The following is a 19,836-nucleotide window of genomic DNA, read 5'->3' as shown; positions in this document are numbered from 1 at the left end:
GAGAGCACTTCTGAGAAGGTTTTTAAGAGGGGAGGACACATGGATAGGAATTAGCTTTAAGAGACAAAAAAATAGCTAAATAAAAGGTTTTGTATATGTAAGGAGCGTGGAATGCAGTAACGAGCAGGAGGCAGAGCAAGAGTTAATGGGTTGCTTATAAAGAGTTATTATAACAGTAAATACTCTGCCAGGGAGAGAGAGAAGGGTATATAGGCGCGCAAAGCGTATACAGTTCTACAACAATAGTATAAGTTCAAGTAACGGGTTAACTTTTCAGTCTATGGTTCCTGGATGGAGGAGGCTGGAAAATCACACGATGGCGCCGTAGGTGACACTTGAAGTCCTTGAACTGTTCCCGGAGAAAGGTGAAGCACAGTCTCTTAACTTAATCGAAGCAACATATCCTGGCCTTCCCACGCATAGTCTTGTGGTCCTGGAACAAGGAACTGCTCGAGTGGGTGTCTACAGCACCGCGATTGGTGAACGAAGTCGCGGAGTGGAGGCCACAGTCACGTGCACCGTTTGGTGAGTACTGTGTGGTGGGCCGACAACAGTCAGCGGCACAGTCTGGTTTGTGTTAGTAACGTCGGAGCCAAGAGGAGTAATGGCGTCTGGATGTACACAGTCTGTAGGCATGGGGGATGAGGGAATGCAAAGCGGGCCTGCTCGTTGGCGTCAGTCTGCGGAGAGGGAGTCAACCTTTTCCTGTAACACACGCTGTCTTCTTGTCAAAGGCCCTGTCCTGGCGCGCCCCCTACAGTCAGGTGCAAAGGTCTCTTCCAGTCAGAAAGTGCTTCCCCCTGCAACAATGGTGACAGCCCCGACAGTTCCGGCCCTGATACGAGAGGGATACCACCAGCCCAGTCCATCTCCCTACATATATGTGCAGAAGTAAATTAATTTTGCTAATATTCTTTTTTTATATAAAGCAGCACCAGTTCCGCATTGGTGTCTCCACGGCAGACTGTGGGAGTTACAGAAACATCTGAATATACTGACTAAGTTGTTTCTGCACCCTTAGTAGACTGTAATAAAAGTGACTGTGTGAGCAGGGAATGGGACTGGACACTCATGTTTTTTATCTGTGAATTATATATCTATTTAATGTATTAATCTTTATGAGACAAAATCAACTGTGATCTCATTCATTTGCTTTTAATTGTTTAGCTGTACATTTAATTTTACAGATACGGTACAATAATAGTCAGAATTGACAAAATTGAAACACGAAACTAGCCACAAATCTCTCAGCAGCTACATTCTGCTATTCACAAGTCAATTAGCTAATGAAGTAGACAAAGTGTCTTTGTATTATATTGTACAATAGCAGGTAATTGCAGACCATACGGGCATGTTACATCTGATCACAAAAAGCCATTTAGGTCTAATTACACAATTAGACACGCTTTCCTACCACCTCGTAAAGTAAAAATCTAGACTATTATACAATGCTAATGTTTATCCCTGTACGCATATACATATGTATAATATACAGAGATGTAGCGGTCATATTCTAGTGGTTCTTCTACCTAACCTCGGCGACTTTGTATTTCCTCCACTATAAGTTTGTAGTTCTCAACGATAGCATGTGTTGCACTGAAATCAAACCTTTTTAGCCAAAATCAGAAGTCAATCCAACAGGAAAAGTATAAATGTAGTTAATTGTAGTCAGCTGAGCCCACCAATTTTGCCTGCTCTGATCGTCCATCCAATCCATATAAGTCCGTGAGAGCCAGAACGAGGGCAGAATGAGGCTTCCATAGACTTACATTAAGAGCTTGTGACCGACACCAGGGAGAGCTGAAGATGGTGACTGCTAAGTATAATACAAGGGTTAGAGAACTTAGATTTGTCACACCACTGCAGTGCTGAAATTAAAAAAAAAAAACCGCTAGAGTGGTGTTTTATTAAAAAAAAAAAAAAAAAAACTTTTTTTTTACATTTTTTTTACAATCGGTATTGAAACAAAATAAAAATCGTTCAATTTTCACGCTGGCCACTGTGGCCTTTTAAGACTTTAATGGATTTACATAACCACAATGGTCAGACTCTATTTTTAATATTGAAGCTTTTAATGAACCTGTGCAAAAGTCATTGTGAAGGGAATGGGAGCAAGGTCAGCTGTGATATCACCTATAATGTGAGGTGGGATGGCTGCCGTGGGCAAGGTACTCATCTTTCATGCCCCGGCATAAGGGAGGCATATTGGATTTTACATTTAAATACCAAATTCCCTAAGGGTATGTGCACACGTTGCAGATTTTGATGCAGATCCGCAGCATTTTTGGAAGCGCGGAATGTAGTGCACAACCAATGTTAGTGAATGGTAAATTAAGAATAGCTGTGCTCATGCGGGAAAAATCCCCGCAGATTTGCAGAGTTTTTTTCCGCAGCATGTAAATTTTTTTTGCAGATCCGCAGCAGCGGTTTCAGTCTGGCACATACATATACTCTCTCTCTCTCAGGAAATACACATCAATTCTGCATGAAAACCGCAAGCGTTTTTCCCTGCGTTTTCTGCCACGAGATACGGATTCTCTGCAGAAAATTCCGCAGGCTAATCTGCAACATGTGCACATATCCTTATATGAGATGAATTATAGAAATGATCTATATTATATTTATTAGTTTTTTAGAAATCTCATTTAATGTTGCCGTTTTTGTCTTCGTCTCAAATGCTTGCATGCTAAATTAGTTATCAGTCTTTCAGGATTGGTTATTTCTTTATATTTCTGTGTTATTTTCCTTTTTATATCCTATGAATAAGGGCACTATCTGTTGCCAGAAACGCGTCAGGTTTCTTTTAAATGTGTTTTATTATTGATTAAATAAGCATCACAGATTTTACCAGGATGGGTTTGACAGATTAAATCCTTTGTTTCTTCAATAACATATGTCACAATACACATTACACGTTACAAAAATATGCGTGTCTTCAAGGGGAAGCATGGGCAGTATGTCCATCTCCTTAAACATGTGTTATCAGCTGGGTATAAACATGTTACCTGTCATTGTAATTTTGCCTCTACTGGTAAGAAAACTCCTTTAAACTCTTCCTAAAGGGACACCAGATATGATTCTAAAAAGCTCCATTAGCTAGTGTGTTTTTTAAGAAAAATCGTAATATGAAAAAAAAAATTGCAAATTTTTTTCTAAATACATGTAACTAGTGATGAGCGAGTATGCTCGTTACTCGAGTTTTTCCAAGCATGCTCGGGTGTTCTCCAAGTATTTTGGCATGCTCAGAGATTTAGTTTGTTTATTAGGAAATCCTCACATGTATTCAGGCTGTCTAGCAGCCACAAATCATGCAGCTGCGGCGGCACAAAGCAAATCTCTGAGCACGCCTAAAATACTTGGAGAACAGCCGAGCATGCTCGGAAAACGCGAGTAACGAGCATACTCGCTTATCACTACATGTAACATAAAGCACGATTTAAATACTAAGTCATTTTCTAATTATAACTTCCCTTTAAGGCCTTCATTCATATTTCCCATTGCTTTTGAACCCACTCTTTGCTTTCCCTAAAAAAAGAAATCTCCTATGGAAGCTGCATAAATAATGTGTGTGATTTAAATGGGTTGCCCACTAGTGGACAGCCCATTCTTAATAGCAACAGCCTGTAGAAAAAATAAAAACTTACCTACTGGACCAATTCTGCTCTTCCACTGTGTTTCTTGGGAGTCGTGTGACATTATGTCACATGACCGCTGCAGCCAATCAATAGACGATGACTGTCTGCAGCCTTCATTATTCTGCCAGAGCAGACTTCTACTCTTATGGAATAGAGAAGGCTGCAGACTATCTGTGGCTACGTACCTACCAGAGACACAGCACCAGCCTTGGATATGTGGCGGTGGTCTGGGAGGCAAGTATGGTATGACAATAGGTGTTACAGCAAATGAAGCAGATTTCTGTCCATCAGAAATGGGTAAAATTGTCAGACATTGCACTCCATCAAAGAGGAGAGAAGAGCTGATAAGGGATGACCCCGTGTGTATGTGCAGATTCCGGTGAATGGCGGCATCATCCTGCTGGTGAAGCTTATAGTCTGCTCAGTCTGTACCTGCCGTACAAAAAGATATCAAGCTGTAGTATAACTCTTCTGTCTAGCTCCTTGGTCACGTACACATTTGGCTGAGAAGGATTTCGGAATACACCTGATTCACTGGACCCTGGACATGATAGCGTGATAATTGTAACAGATTGTCGTGAACTGGGGGGAATATTTTGTCACCAATTGTGTAGTTCTTGATTAGCTTCATTTTCTTTTCTTTTACTTCTTGGGATTTCACAACCTAAATGGAAATATGGAAACATAAGATAAGTCACAGTTGTTTTATTTTACCCTTCTGTACTTGTTAGGAAATTATTGATTAGGATGTGCCAGGTACTGATATACTTCTAAATATTTTACTATTATGGAAAGACATGACTAGAAGAAAGCTGCTTCCCATTGTCTATACCAATGGTTCCTGACCAGATGGAGTCTGCCTGTAAAAGACCCGTGTGACCATAGCCTTACAACAAGTCATTGTAACTAGAGTTGAGCAAAAAGATTTGTGATCATGTTGAAAGTTCATAGCCGCTGGACCAAAGCTGAGTGGACTTAAAAGGCGCTATCCAGCGCTATATACTTTTTTTTTTACAATGTTAGTAAGAACTAACAGATAGTTGCTAACTACCTGCCCATTGTGCCCCGTGCAGATTTGCCAGCTCAGAGCAGTCATAGACCATTCCTGCCAGCGAGTCAACGGCTTCCGCTGACATCACACCATCAGAGCCACGACTTCTCATTGGATCTGCTGATTGACTGCCAGTATCCCCACTGCCTGACTGTTGAGAACCTGCTGTCAATCAGCATGACATCGTCAGTCACGGCCCGTCAACAGAGCAGAGTGGAAGAACAAGAGCTGCTCTGTTGACATGGAGACGCTGTATCACTGGCAGGAGCGGTCCTGACCCACTTGTGCCCATAGAGATCAGTATTTAGCAACTACCTGCCTGTTAGTTCTTAGGCCCATAGTAATAGTCCGGCACAACTCCTTTAAATCTGTTGACATCAGTAGCGCCACATTTGATTAGTAGGCCCAGCACAACGTCATTCTTTTTCTCTCTACTATATTTGTAACTTAATTTGTCACCACTCACCTGCTATGATAAGGTTCAGGAAAGCTTAAATTATTCTTGACATACAACACTCTCCTATTCTGAACACGACATTAATTAAAGACAGTTGTGCAGATTGTTGGAACCCATAACCAGCACTGTGGCCTATTTATTCATTTAATTATCTGGCCATCAACATCATCATCATCTTGAGATAAAATGGAAATGATCCCTTGAGACTAAATCCAGCATTATTGATAACGGCTGTTTAAAATTATTATGCCTTAAACGCCAATTTATTGTACAGACGTTTGCTCTAGACACCCTGGAAAGAAAACTAGTTCGATTCTGCTACAACTGCACCTGATTAGCAGGGCTCATTTCATAAGGTTTAAAAGGGTTATCCAAGGGTTAAAAATCAAAACAAAACAAAAACCTGGCAGCGGGGAACAACACATTGCAACCAGTCTCCAGTGTGACACATCATTGCTTCTGGAAAGTAAACACGGGGGTCCACCTGGGTATCGGTGCTGGAGTGGCAGTTAGCTCTTTCAGAGGGTTGGCCACCTTTCTGGTGATTTTTTTTTTCTTAAACGAATATACTTTGGGCTAAAAATAATTTTGCAATTGGGTTTCATAAAATTGTTTTCCTCTTTTGACTTCTATAGTCTCTGTTTTGCTGTGTCTTTTGCTGTCTTCAGATTGAGTGATCTGAGGATCTGTCAGTGAGCTGGTTTTGATGGTCTGATGAAAGTTTGTAGCTCTTTTTTCTGTCTCTTACTGAGTTGTTCTGAAATGATTTATAACCACTGACTGCATCAAAGGAGGATGTGTAGGAAAACAAAAGAGTGCAACATTTTTAATGCACCACTCCATCATTTTTTTATTATTTCAGCTCTGGAGTGGTGATCCTAATTTATGTTCCCCAACCCTAGTCTTACCCTTACCAGCTACCGTCTTCAGCTCTTCCTGGTGCTGCTGCGATCCTGCGTTACCATCTTATGACTGCAGCTCATGACTGACCAGAAGTCAGAGGTGATGGTCACAAGCTCTCAATGCAAGTCTATGAAAGTCTCGTTCAAACACTGGATCGGTCTGGCAGGTCACAACCTGCAGAAGACTGACAAGCTCATCTCCGATAACAGATGAAGATGGCGGCTGGTGAGTATAATACTAGGGGCAGGGAAATGAGATTTTTGGCACCGCCCCAATAATAAAAAGGAGTGGTGCTTTAATGAAACCCAATTGCATAATTGATTGTTTAATCCCAAATACATGCATTTAAGTTAAAAAAAAAGTCCCCAGAGGTGAACAACCACATTAACTCTCCGACAAATCTTCTTAAGCATTTAAGCCATTCTTCATTCTTACATTCATGTATCAAAACAGTCACCGAGGATGCCCCTATTAGAAGTGACAGCCAGAGAAATTAGTGTCAACCAGAGAGTACTCCATTACAAGTGTGGCCAAAGTGTGCCCCAATATGCAATGCTAGGCACAAAAACCACCATTGTTACTTACCGGTAGCCGGTTTTTCCGGAACCCATGACAGCACCACCTGAGAGAGAGGGATCCGCCCTGGCAGGACAGGAACCTACTGAAATATAAGGGGCGGCACCTCTCCCCCGCTTCAGTTGGTTGCAGAGCATTGAGAGGACTTCCCGGTTAGTTACATGTTTATCCAACACCACATCACACAAATACACCCTGTTAACGTGCACACCCATACGGTGAAAAGGGGGGGAATATACGGGTGCTGTCATGGGTTCCTGTCATGTAAAAACCGGCTACCGGTAAGTAACCATGGTGGTTTTCCCTTCACCCATGACAGCACCACCTGAGAGATTTTTGGAGACTTCGAACACCTTAGGGAGGGACCACCACTTGCAGCACCCTTCTACCAAAGGTTAAGTCAGCAGAGGAGGATAGATTTAATCTATAGTGTTTAAAAAGGGTTGAGGGTGAGGCCCAGGTAGCGGCCTTACAGATTTGCTCAATCAATACCTCTGCCTTTTCAGCCCAGGAGGTCGCCACGGCTCTGGTGGAATGAGCCTTGATGCCGTCAGGAATCGGAACACCACTAGCTGAGTAGGCTACACTAATGGCATCCCTAATCCATCTGGCATTACTCCGTAACCCTTCCTGGCACCCTGGAAGGCTACAAATAGGGACTGGGACCTCCTCCACTGGCTAGTTACTGATATATACTCTAAAGGGGGTTTTACACTAAGCGATATTGCTAGCAATATCGCTAAAACGTCACTGGTTTTGTGACGTTATAGCGATATTGCTAGCGATATCGCTATATGTGATACTTACCTCCGACCGGCTCCCCCGCTGTCCATCGCTGATCGCGCGAGAATGTCCGGCTCCATTTCTTGTCGGGCGCTTCCTGCTGAGACTTCCTGCTGTGACGACGAGCGACGCGTGGAGGCGGGCGGGAGGACGCAGAATCGCTGTGTGTGAATGGTAAGTATCGTGCGCTGCGTCGCTGCTGCATCGCTGTGAGGTCTTTCTGTATGAAAGCTCACTAGCGATCATTTAGCGATGCACCAGCGATCCTGACCGGGTCGGATCGCTGGTCGGATCGCTGGTGCATCGCTAAATGTAAAAGGGCCTTAAGAGGGCTCTTTTAACGTCTAGATTATGGAATTTCTCCTCTCCTGGGTTTTTTGGATTGTCACAAAAGGAGGGGAGGACAACTTCCTGGCTTCGGTGAAAATCTGATACAACTTTCGGTAAATAAGCAGGGTCTGTTTTTAGAACAACCCTGTCCTGGTACACCTGGGTATAAGGTGGATTAAACTGAGAGGGCTTGCAAGTCAATCACTCTACGTGCCGATGTAAGGGCCACTAAAATAATGGTTTTTAGGGTAAGATATTTTACTGGTAGTTGTTGCACTGGTTCAAATGGCTCCTTCGTGAGAGCTTCTAACACAAGGTTTAAATCCCAGGGAGCTATTTTTGGCAAAGGGATCGGTCTAGACCTCTGGCAGGATTTAATGAATCTGGCTACCCATCTATTTGCTGCTATATTGCAGATATATAGAGCGCATAGTGCTGAAACTTGTACTTTGAGTGTATTTACCGCTAGGCCTAGCTGTAGTCCTGCCTGTAAGAACTCTAAGATGGCCTTGATCGGGGGTTCTTGGTCTAACGGTCTTCCTAGGAACTGCAGAAACTTATTCCATGTCCTACCATATTTATTAGTTGTTACTGGCTTTCTACTTTTCATCAGTGTAGCCACCAACCCAGGGGAGAACCCTCTATTTTTTAAAAGTGACCTCTCAAATTCCACGCCGTCAGATGGAACCCCTTGACTTGCATGTGGAATACCGGACCCTGAGCTAGCAGGTCTAGAATCTCTGGCAGAACCCATGGATCTGACAGGAACATAATCTGTAGTAGTGAGAACCAGGGCCTTTTTGGCCAAAACGGTGCTATAAAGATCACTCTGGCCTGATCCTCTCTTATTTTCTTCACCACTGCTGGGATTAGAGCTATCGGAGGAAAGGCGTAACCCAGTTTGAAATTCCACGGAATTTGCAATGCGTCCACTGCCCATGGGTCTTCTTTTGGGTTCAATGAGCAGAATCTTTTTACCTGCCTGTTGCTTTTGTTAGCAAAGAGGTCTATTACTGGCTCTCTCCAGAGTTGTACTATCTTCTGGAACACTAAGTGATTTAGGGCCCATTCTCCCTGCCTCAATGTGTTGCGGCTCAGGAAATCGGCTTGTATGTTCTCCACCCCTCTGATGTGTAAGGCTGTTAGAGAGTGTAGGTGTCGTTCTGCTCTGCGAAAGATTTCGTTGGTTTCACTCATTATGGAGTGTGACCTTGTCCCTCCCTGGTGGTTCATATAAGCCACTGTCACTTTGTTGTCCGACATGATCTGGACATTGCGGCCTTCTAGACTGGGGATGAATATCCTTAGGGCTTTGTTTACTGCCCTTAATTCTCTTAGGTTGGAGGATGCGTTTTGTTCTTGGTGTCCCCAGGGCCCCTGGGCTGCCCGTCCCCTCAGGTGTGCTCCCCACCCCGAGGAACTTGCGTCCGTCAGAATCACATCGGATACTGGCCTGTGCCATAATGTCCCTGCTACTAGGTTTGTTCTGTCTAGCCACCATCTGAGAGAGTTTTTGACTTTTAAGGAAAGTTCCAGCCTTCCTTCTAAACACCCTTTTAGCAATTTCTGTACTGATAGGATCTCTGCTTGCAGTTGACGGGTATGAAATTGTGCCATCTGACCGCTGGAATACAGGCTGTCAGTGTGCCTAGTAAGGACATCGCCCCTCTCAGGGTCGTGTGAGGTTGGTCTATTGCTGCCAGGGTCATATTCCTCAACTTTTCCACCTTGGCCTCTGGTAAAAGACACTTTTGCTGTTCCAAGTCCAAGATGAATCCTAAAAACATTTGCCTTTTTAGGGGTTGTAGCCTTGACTTTTTGACATTCACCATCCAGCCCAGTCTCTGTAGGGTATTTGTTACCCTTTCCACCTGTTCTGTGCAGTGACGTTCCAAGTTGCCCACAATTAGAATATCATCTAAGTAGGGTATAATAATTGTGTTGTGGATTTGGAGGAAGGCTGTCATCTCTGCTGCTACCTTCGTGAACACCCTCGGGGCTATGGATATGCCGAATGGAAGGGCACTGAACTGAAAATGTCTGAGGTTGCCCTGGATGTAGAGAGCTACCCTTAAGTATTTTTGGTATTCTGGATGGATCGGGATGTGGTAGTAGGCATCCTTTAAGTCGACTACAGCCATAAAACAATTGTGGTGTAACAGTGTTATGGCCAAAGTCACTGACTCCATTTTGAAGGTCTGGTTTTCTATCCATTGGTTGAGGCCTCTGAGGTTTATAATCGTCCTGAATGAATGATCCGGTTTTTTTATTAGGAAGAGGGGTGAGTAGAAACCCCTTCTTTCCTGTTCACTTTGAACCTTGATCAGAACGTGTTTGTCCAGCAGACTTAGGATCTCTGCCTCTAGGGCCAACTGCTCTTCTAACCCTTTCCTGACGGGGGTCACCACAAACGATGCTCTCGGCCGTTGAAAAAAAGGAAATTTTAGGCCTTTTTTATGATGTTTAAAATACAAGTGTTGGAAGATATATTTTCCCAGGCCTGATAAAAGAGCATCAGTCTCCCCCCTGCAGGGATACTGGCATCATTGTGGGGACTTCTTTGCGGATGAAGAGGCTCCCCCAAACATGAATCCAGACTCTTTCTTTCTTTTGTCCTCCCATCTTTTCCGATCCCCTGGAGGACTGCCCCTATTGAATTTTCCCCTCCGAAAGGGCGGTCTTCTTTGATCTCCCGTAAATCTGGGGAAGCCCTTTTTCCTGTCCCCTGCTTTTTCCAGGATGTCATCTAAATTTTTCCCAAAAAGAAATTGTCCATCACATGGAAGAGAGCATAATTTAGCTTTTGATTTTAGGTCTCCAGGACAGCCTTTAAGCCATAATGCACGCCTTGCAGAGTTTGATAACCCCGCTGCCCTCGCCATCAATCTCATGGATTCGGCAGAGGTGTCGGCCAAAAAGGCGGCTGCTCCATGTAGAAGATACATATCTCCCAAAAATTTTTCCCTTGACACCTTGGATGCGAGTTTTTCTTCTAGCTGCTGTAACCAGATCAATAAGGAGCGGGCTGTGCAGGTGCCAGCTATTGCTGGTTTCAGTCCCCCTGCCGCTGCTTCCCAAGCATGTCTTAGGTAGGAGTCTGCTTTTTTATCTAGCGGATCTCTCAGCACTCCTGAGTCTTCTAAGGGCAGGGCCGACCTTTTGGATGATCTGGATACTGCTGCATCAATTTTTGGGACCTTGTCCCATATTTCCATATCTTTAGGCTCAAAGGGATATCTCCTTTTTGAGGAGGAGGGAAGGCTACCTGATCTTTCATGTTTCTTCCACTCTTTTTCAATGAGTGCCTAAATTTTCTCATTAACCGGAAAGGTGCGCTTTTTCCTTTCCGGTAACCCCCCAAACATTGCGTCTTCTAGGGACTTAGTTGCTTTCTCCTCCTGTAGGCCCATGGTTGTCCTAATGGCCTTAAGGAGAGCGTCTGTATCCTCTACCGGAAAACACGGCCTGCCCCCCGTATCACTATCCGAGGAGGAGGAGGACCTGTGTTCGACCTGATATTCAGACGAGGAAGAGTCTGACGAAGAAGTTGGGGAGTCTCTCCTACTTTTTTTCTTTTTCTTTAATAATATTTTAAGTGAGCCTTCTACCTTGGACCTTATGATTGATCTGAGGTTAGTTGCCAGGCTCGGCACCTCCTCCGCCATAGTCCGCTGGATACAGCTGGCGCAAAGGTCCTTTTGCCAATCTTTTGCTAGGGGGCTCTGGCATATAGCACACTCTCTATTATTCCTTTTGCTCCCTGCTTTTTTGCCTTTTCCCTAAGGAAAAAATAACACACAAGAAGGACCCTATTAATATTGGTCTAACATTCTCGAAGATCACTCACCACCCACAAAGTCGGGTACTGGACTCGGAGGATGTGTTGGAGCATGCGGTCTGTGCTCTCTCGACCTTGAGGAATTCCTCGATCTGTGGCTCGGGCGGCTGCTGCTCTTGCCGCTTGAACGGCTCCCATGTTTACGTGCAGAGGTCTGCGACGAGGACAGGGACGGTGGAGACGGTGAACGCTCCTGCTGTGACCCCATTGTAAAACCTGGCCGTCCTGCTCCTTGCCCTCCTTTTTGTTGGTGTCGGTACCCCTCCCCCCTGCGACCGCCGGCCGCTCTTCTTCTTACTGCGGCCGGCACCGCACCAGGCGCCATGTTGCCGTCGCGTCTGTGACATCAGCCGGCGCACTCCCAGGGTGCATCGCGCCGCTGACGTCAGACACCGGAAGCCGCCCCGGCTTCCCCTGTCGTCCCAGGGAGAAGGATCGGGCGCACGCAGGGGGAGGGAGGCACGGAGGAGAGCCTCACTGCTGCAGCCACCATACCGCACCCGCACGAACCCGGGGTCTGCAGGAGGAACCCCAGGGACTGCGTTCCAGGCCACCGACGGCCGGCGCTACAGGTAAGCTGACCTGTTCTTCCTGCGCCGGGATGGCCCTGGGTCCATTTTCCATGACAGGCACCGCCGCTGTCAGACTGGGATCCCATTCCAGGACAGGAACCCAACTGAAGCGGGGGAGAGGTGCCGCCCCTTATATTTCAGTAGGATCCTGTCCTGGCGGGGGGATCCCTCTCTCAGGTGGTGCTGTCATGGGTGAAGGGAAAATCTGGTTTTCCCTTCAGCAATGGATTTCCAGACTGACAGACAAACAGCTTTCAAGGGGCATACCTGCTCTGCCAGACACCTAGTAGGTGTCCTAATATTTGGAGAGGCTTTGATACTATCTGGTATACATAGTAATCTGGTGCGAGTTACGTGAGCTGCGACAGTTCTGATTTTTATACATAGCACTATTACATCTAGGCACATAACAGTGCAGGCTTGGCCTTTGACGATCCCACGTGTTTACACTCAGCATCGTTCCCAAAACCCCTGAGATTGTCACGTATAGATTGTCATTACTCACATTCCTGCAGCGTCACCAATAATAGGCAATGACAGCTGCCATCGATGTATTATGTATGCGGTGAGCATGTGGCCTTAGGAAAGGGTGCACACTACAAATATGCTCGGTGGCTTGGACTTGCTAAATCTGTTTATCTTAGCAAGTGACTTCTGCAAAAAGTGTTGTGTCCGCTGATTCATTCTCGGTACCTGGCCTGCACACTGACACGTCTGGCAGCTTTGTAATCTCATTAAAAAGGATGGTGCATCCTAAGACATTGTCTTACATTTTATTGCGTTAGAGCTGAAAATGTCATCTGACTGAGACCTTGAGGTTGAACACCAATGTTCTGTAGACAGGTACGGACTGGGGCTGAAATTCAGCCCTGGCATTTGAATTCACACAGGCCCATGCTGAACCCGTCCCCAAGCACCAGATGGGATATATTACCAATATTACCCTGGATGGAGGAATGCAAGATTTACTACAAGACCAAAATTTCTAATGATGCCTGTGGCCTGCTGGGGTAAGTGATGGAGTCAGCAACTTTGTGCTCCATCACAACTCTTAACAGTGTAAGTGGGCGTGTGTAGCCCATTCACTATCTCCATCCATCCTTCACTCCCGCAAGATGGCTGGACCTTCATTGTAAATACACCATTGTAAATACACACCTGTACTCTGTATCTCCCTCACCTCATTGTAGATTGTAAGCTCTCACGAGCAGGGTCGTCTTATTTCGTCTTATTTTGCTTTAATTATTGTATTGTTAGCGTTGTTACTTATGACTTGTGTTTTGAAACTGTTAAACTGTAAAGCGCTGCGGAATATGTTGGCGCTATATAAATAAAGATTATTATTATTATTATTATTAACAGTATGGGTGTCTTGAGAACACAGATTCTGCTAACAACGTAGCAGACAAGGCAGCCCACGACCAGACAGGCCCTTCTGGCATTTGCCAGAATTGCCAAATGGCTGTCCGGTCTGTAGATCATAACAAGAACAGTATCAACACCAAACTTTTCTCCTTTCCTTGTACCAAGTTTGGACAGTAGCAGCTGTTCTCAATATAGGGCATTACTTTCTAATTGTTGTAGATCGTACCGCTGGTATCATCACCGATCATAGAAATGAGGACCCGACTATCTTCAGAGGTCCCAGTAAAAAAATAATGGAGCGGAGGTGTGCATGTCCTACTTCCGCTTCAATCAAATGGTGCTATTCAAAGCATCATTATGGGGATCAGGGAGGATACCAGCAATTGGACCTCCAGAGATCGCAAAGTTATCTATTATACTATCGATAGGGGCCAACATCTAAATTTGTTAAAAACCTCTTCAACCTGTAGGCAGATGTCCCTAAATGTCTAAAGTGGGAAAATACCTCAAAGAGGCATGCACATTATTATCACAGGAACATAGAGTAATAGAGTGACAATTTTCTTATAATGAACTATGTCATGATGAAACATTCAGTTAGTAGAGGTTTTGTAGTTGGGCCGCCAATGATCTTGAGAATGTGGGGATCTAGGTCTCTGTTTTAAAGGTGACAGGGTGAGCTATCTGTACACAAATTAATTGAAATTATAGAAACACATGCGTGCTCTCATTCAATATGGCCTCTGATCTAACAATGTGACATATCAGATTGAGATATCGTTATATTCTGCCATCAAGATTTGAATCATTTGTACACAATAAACCCAACATTGTAAGAGGGGGCAAGAAGATGATAAATACCTCATGAAAGTGACAGCCACATTTTCCTTGTAAAAATTCCTTATAACGCCCCATAGTAATACTGAATGTATCGACTACTTCATAACCATATAGTTTAGCTGTCTTCAGGATGAGACTATTTTCCTCAGATAACTTTCTTATTTGGACCTATATTCAAAAATATAAAAAAAAGAGATGCTGAAATTGTTGGATACAATTATGGAGCAGAAAGTCATGCATTGCTGATAATTTATTTAAATGGTCAACCCATCTTCATAGATTGATATTATCAGATAGAGCTTGTAAATTAACTGCAAATTATTGCTTAGTAAAATTTTAAGACGTTCTTGAGATATTAATACTTTTCTTTACAGTTCATTGCTTAGGAGAAAGACCACTGCTTCTGCCTAACTTGTAAGCACTGCTCTTAGGAGGTAACAGCACGCTCCACAGATCTAGCATCAAACAGTTCTTTTATAATAAGTAGGGATGAGTGAACTTGAACTTAAAAGTTCGGGGTTTGTACCAGACAGTTAGTGTCCGGTGGTAAACGCCGAACACGGACTGCTCTCTGAAATCCGTTGCAATGTTCAGGATTCCGGAGTAGTCCATTGAGAGAGAGAATTTTCAGTTCTAAAGTTCGAATCCTCATTTTTTTCAATGGGGTTCAGGTTCTGGTTCAAGTTCGGGTAATGGTCTCATACCCAAAATGAACTTTGGAATAAAGTTTCGGTCATGTATCAGAACTAGTGTTGAGCATTCCGATACCGCAAGTATCGGGTATCGGCCGATACTTGCTGTATCGGAATTCCGATACCGACTTCCGATATTTTTTCAATATCGGAAGTCGGCATCGGAATCGGAAGTTCAAAGTTGATTGACAGCCTGACGTCATCATGATGCGCGGTGTGTGCGCATCATGATGCGCCGTCATTTCGGGCCTCCCGGGGGTCTCTGCCGGCCTGCCGGGGGGCTGTGCCGGCCTGCCGGTGGGCTGTGTGGACTGCCCGGGGTCTGTACCGGCCTGCCGGGGGGCTGTGCCGGCCTGCCGGTGGTCTGTGCACCCTGTGGGGGTCTGTACCTGCCTGCCGGGGGGCTGTGCCGGCCTGCCGGTGGTCTGTGCACCCTGTGGGGGTCTGTACCGGCCTGCCGGGGGGCTGTGCCGGCCTGCCGGGGGGCTGTGCTGATGTCCGGGGGTCTGTGCAAGCATCGTCCGATGGGACTACAAGTCCCATCTGGCGATGCCTGCTACCATGACAGTGATTGACACATTAGCCAATGATGGGACAGTAGTAGTCCCATCATCCGGCTAATGTGTTAAATGTTAAAAAAAAAAAAAAAAAATACTACATACATACTACATGCATGCTACATACATACTACATGCTACATACATACTACATACATACTACATACATACTACATACATACCACATATATACTACATACATACTACATACATAACACATATATACTACATACATACTACATACATACTACATACATACTACATACATACTACATATATACTACATGCATGCTACATACATACTACATGCTACATACATACTACATACATACTACATACATACCACATATATACTACATACATACTACATACATACTACATGCATGCTACATACATACTACATGCTACATACATACTACATACTACATGCATGCTACATACATACTACATGCTACATACATACTACATATATACTAAATACATACTACATACATACTACATGCATGCTACATACATACTACATGCTACATACATACTACATATATACTACATGCATGCTACATACATACTACATGCTACATACATACTACATATATACTACATACATACTACATACATACTACATGCATGCTACATACATACTACATATATACTACATACATACTACATACATACTACATGCATGCTACATACATACTACATGCTACATACATACTACATATATACTACATGCATGCTACATACATACTACATGCTACATACATACTACATATATACTACATACATACTACATACATACTACATGCATGCTACATACATACTACATGCTACATACATACCACATATATACTACATACATACTACATACAATACATTCATACAATACATACATAGACATACAGTACATATAACATAGAGTAACATACTTACCAATACTTGTCACATTGTTCCCCGAAGCCATTGTCTTTTACGGAATAAATATTAACATAACAAACCACAAAAATACTCACCCACGATCCGAAGCAGTCCACGAGTGTGTCCCACGACGATCTTGGGTAGAGAACTGCAGCATCAGCTGTTGCTGCTGTTCTCTACGGGCTGCAGGAATCCAATGACGGAAGGTAGGTATCCTTCCGCACTGTATTCCTCCGCCACTTAAAAAAAAAAGTCCCTAGTCTCACTTTATGCCATTGCTGCGTGGGAATTTCCCACACAGCAATGGCATAAAGTGAGACTAGGGACTTTTTTTTTTTTAAGTGGCGGAGGAATACAGTGCGGAAGGATACCTACCTTCCGTCATTGGATTCCTGCAGCCCGTAGAGAACGGCAGCAACAGCTGATGCTGCAGTTCTCTACCCAAGATCGTCGTGGGACACACTCGTGGACTGCTTCGGATCGTGGGTGAGTATTTTTGTGGTTTGTTATGTTAATATTTATTCCGTAAAAGACAATGGCTTCGGGGAACAATGTGACAAGTATTGGTAAGTATGTTACTCTATGTTATATGTACTGTATGTCTATGTATGTATTGTATGAATGTATTGTAAGTAGTATGTATGTAGTATATATGTGGTATGTATGTAGCATGTAGTATGTATGTAGCATGCATGTAGTATGTATGTAGTATGTATGTAGTATATATGTAGTATGTATGTAGCATGTAGTATGTATGTAGCATGCATGTAGTATATATGTAGTATGTATGTAGCATGTAGTATGTATGTAGCATGCATGTAGTATGTATGTAGTATGTATGTAGTATATATGTAGTATGTATGTAGCATGCATGTAGTATGTATGTAGTATGTATGTAGTATATATGTAGTATGTATGTAGCATGTAGTATGTATGTAGCATGCATGTAGTATATATGTAGTATGTATGTAGCATGTAGTATATATGTAGCATGCATGTAGTATGTATGTAGTATGTATGTAGTATATATGTAGTATGTATGTAGCATGTAGTATGTATGTAGCATGCATGTAGTATATATGTAGTATGTATGTAGCATGTAGTATGCATGTAGTATGTATGTAGTATGTATGTGGTATGTATGTAGCATATATGTAGTATGTATGTAGCATGTAGTATGTATGTAGCATGCATGTAGTATATATGTAGTATGTATGTAGCATGTAGTATGTATGTAGCATATATGTAGTATGTATGTAGTATGTATGTAGCATGCATGTAGTATATATGTAGTATGTATGTAGCATATATGTAGTATGTATGTAGCATGTAGTATATATGTAGTATGCATGTTGCATGCATGTAGTATATATGTAGTATGTATGTTGCATGTAGTATATATGTAGTATGTATGTTGCATGTAGTATATATGTAGTATGAATGTAGCATGTATGTAGTATGCATGTTGTATGTATGTAGCATGTCATTTTTTTTTTTTTTTTTTTACATTCAACACATTAGCCGGATGATGGGACTACTACTGTCCCATCATTGGCTAATGTGTCAATCACTGTCATGGTAGCAGGCATCGCCCGATGGGACTTGTAGTCCCATCGGACGATGCCTGCACAGACCCCCGAAGCCTGCACAGCCCCCCGGCAGGCCGGCACAGCCCCCCGGAGCCTGCACAGCCCCCCCGGCAGGCCGGCACAGCCCCCCGGCAGGCCGGCACAGCCCACCGGAGCCTGCACAGCCCCCCTGGCAGGCCGGCACAGCCCCCCAGCAGGCCGGCACAGACCACCGGAGCCTGCACAGACCCCCTGGCAGGCCGGCACAGCCCCCCGAAAGGCCCGTACAGACCCCAGAGAGGCTGTACAAGGGAAAAACAGGATTTTTCTTATTCCGATACCGGAAGTCCCATAGACTTGAATGGGACTTCCGGTATCGGAATCGGCGATACCGATACTTTTTTTTAAGATCGGCCGATCCATTCCGATCCGATACTTTGAAGTATCGGATAGTATCGCTCAACTCTAATCAGAACTCAAACTTCCACAGGTCTGCTCATCCCTACTTACTGTATTTTGTGGATTATAAGACGAACCCCAAATTTTGAGAAAAATAGGAAAAAAACCTTTTTTTTTTAATAAAATGGTGGTGCTTCTTATAATCCATGCATCTTATTGCTTAACGGGATGGTGGCTGCGGTGAAGCAGGGTCCCAGGGTCGCTGCTGGTGGAGGCAGGAGTGGGGTGATGCTGCTGACCACTAACTGGGAGAAAGGAGTGTTCGGATGTGCGACGCTGCAGGTGTTTGGTGGTGTGGGAGCTCCGCTGAAATTTTGTGAAAGACGGGAGTCATGGCACATCCATGGTTTTACTATGTGGTGGACTCCGGGAAAATGGCTGTCGGGGGTGGAGCATGCACAGATGGAGATCTCTGCACCAAGATCTAGGGAGATGAGATCTTGAGATGTTTTGGATTGCCATTATGATTTAAAAAGAGAAAACACAGTAGTTTGACAATAAATGGCTTCACCCAACCACTGACCATGAGTGCAGAAAAAGTTTCTTGTTATCATTCATAATCTCTGAGAAAAGGCCAAGAAAGCAAAAATTCTGCCGGGGTATGTAAACTTTTGAGCACAACTGTATACAACAATGCTTATAGTAGTAATGGCCATTCCAAACCAAACTAACATTAAAAGGGTTCTTCGGAAATATAAATAAAAATAATTTATCATTATTAAAGATGGATAAATAGATTTTTTGTGAATTGAATGTGTGTAAAATTTGTAAGAATTCAGGGAACTCAGCATATTCAAACAATTAGTAATTCAATTTGTATGAATTGCCTCTACTTTACACATTACAGAAGATTACATCATCCAAAGTAGGCTCATGTGACTTTGGAGGTGGCTGCTTGGGCTACTCCGTGATGTCTTGCAACTGTCACATCACATGGTGTAACACAGCCAATCATAGACTGTATAAAACCAGAGAGAATACAGCAGCCATTTTGGGGTCAATCTGGATTATGATAGGATGAGAAAGCTTAGCCATAGAGATAGGATGAAAAAGCCATAAAACACTGAATGAATTGTACAGACAGTTTGTAATAGCACAGTAGTGAAGAATGGTTACCATGCATTTATCCATGCCCATATATTCCTTAGATTCTTTTATATCCATATTTGAACCCTGTCCTACAACTTCTGCCTTTGCTATTAGGCAGAGCTGGGCTTGCACTTGCAATAGTGTTGGGGGATGCAGTCGTCATCTTGTTCTACATGAATCTGGATGGAACTTGTGGTCCTTTCCAT

At 43.7% G+C, this 19,836-nt stretch overlaps 1 protein-coding gene across 1 annotated transcript in view; it reads right to left on the bottom strand.

Annotated features, from left to right (window-relative positions):
* Window positions 1-1,139: 1,139 nt before the first annotated feature.
* CPED1 (cadherin like and PC-esterase domain containing 1) overlaps window positions 1,140-19,836 on the bottom strand; it is a 600,308-nt gene continuing 581,611 nt past the window's right edge. Inside the window, exons 21-22 of the mRNA XM_073573371.1 lie at window positions 14,372-14,518; window positions 1,140-4,299 (exon numbers count right to left, since the gene is read on the bottom strand). Coding sequence (XP_073429472.1) covers window positions 4,123-4,299; window positions 14,372-14,518 — 324 coding nt within the window. The 3' untranslated portion in view covers window positions 1,140-4,122. The remainder of the gene's footprint in view (window positions 4,300-14,371; window positions 14,519-19,836) is intronic.

Source organism: Dendrobates tinctorius, unplaced genomic scaffold (assembly GCF_039654945.1).
Source record: "Dendrobates tinctorius isolate UK_male_01 unplaced genomic scaffold, ASM3965494v1 ptg000035l, whole genome shotgun sequence".
NCBI classification, from domain to species: domain Eukaryota; kingdom Metazoa; phylum Chordata; class Amphibia; order Anura; family Dendrobatidae; genus Dendrobates; species Dendrobates tinctorius.
Note: the sequence above shows the minus strand (reverse complement) of the source record. Positions and strands in the feature narration are given on the sequence as shown.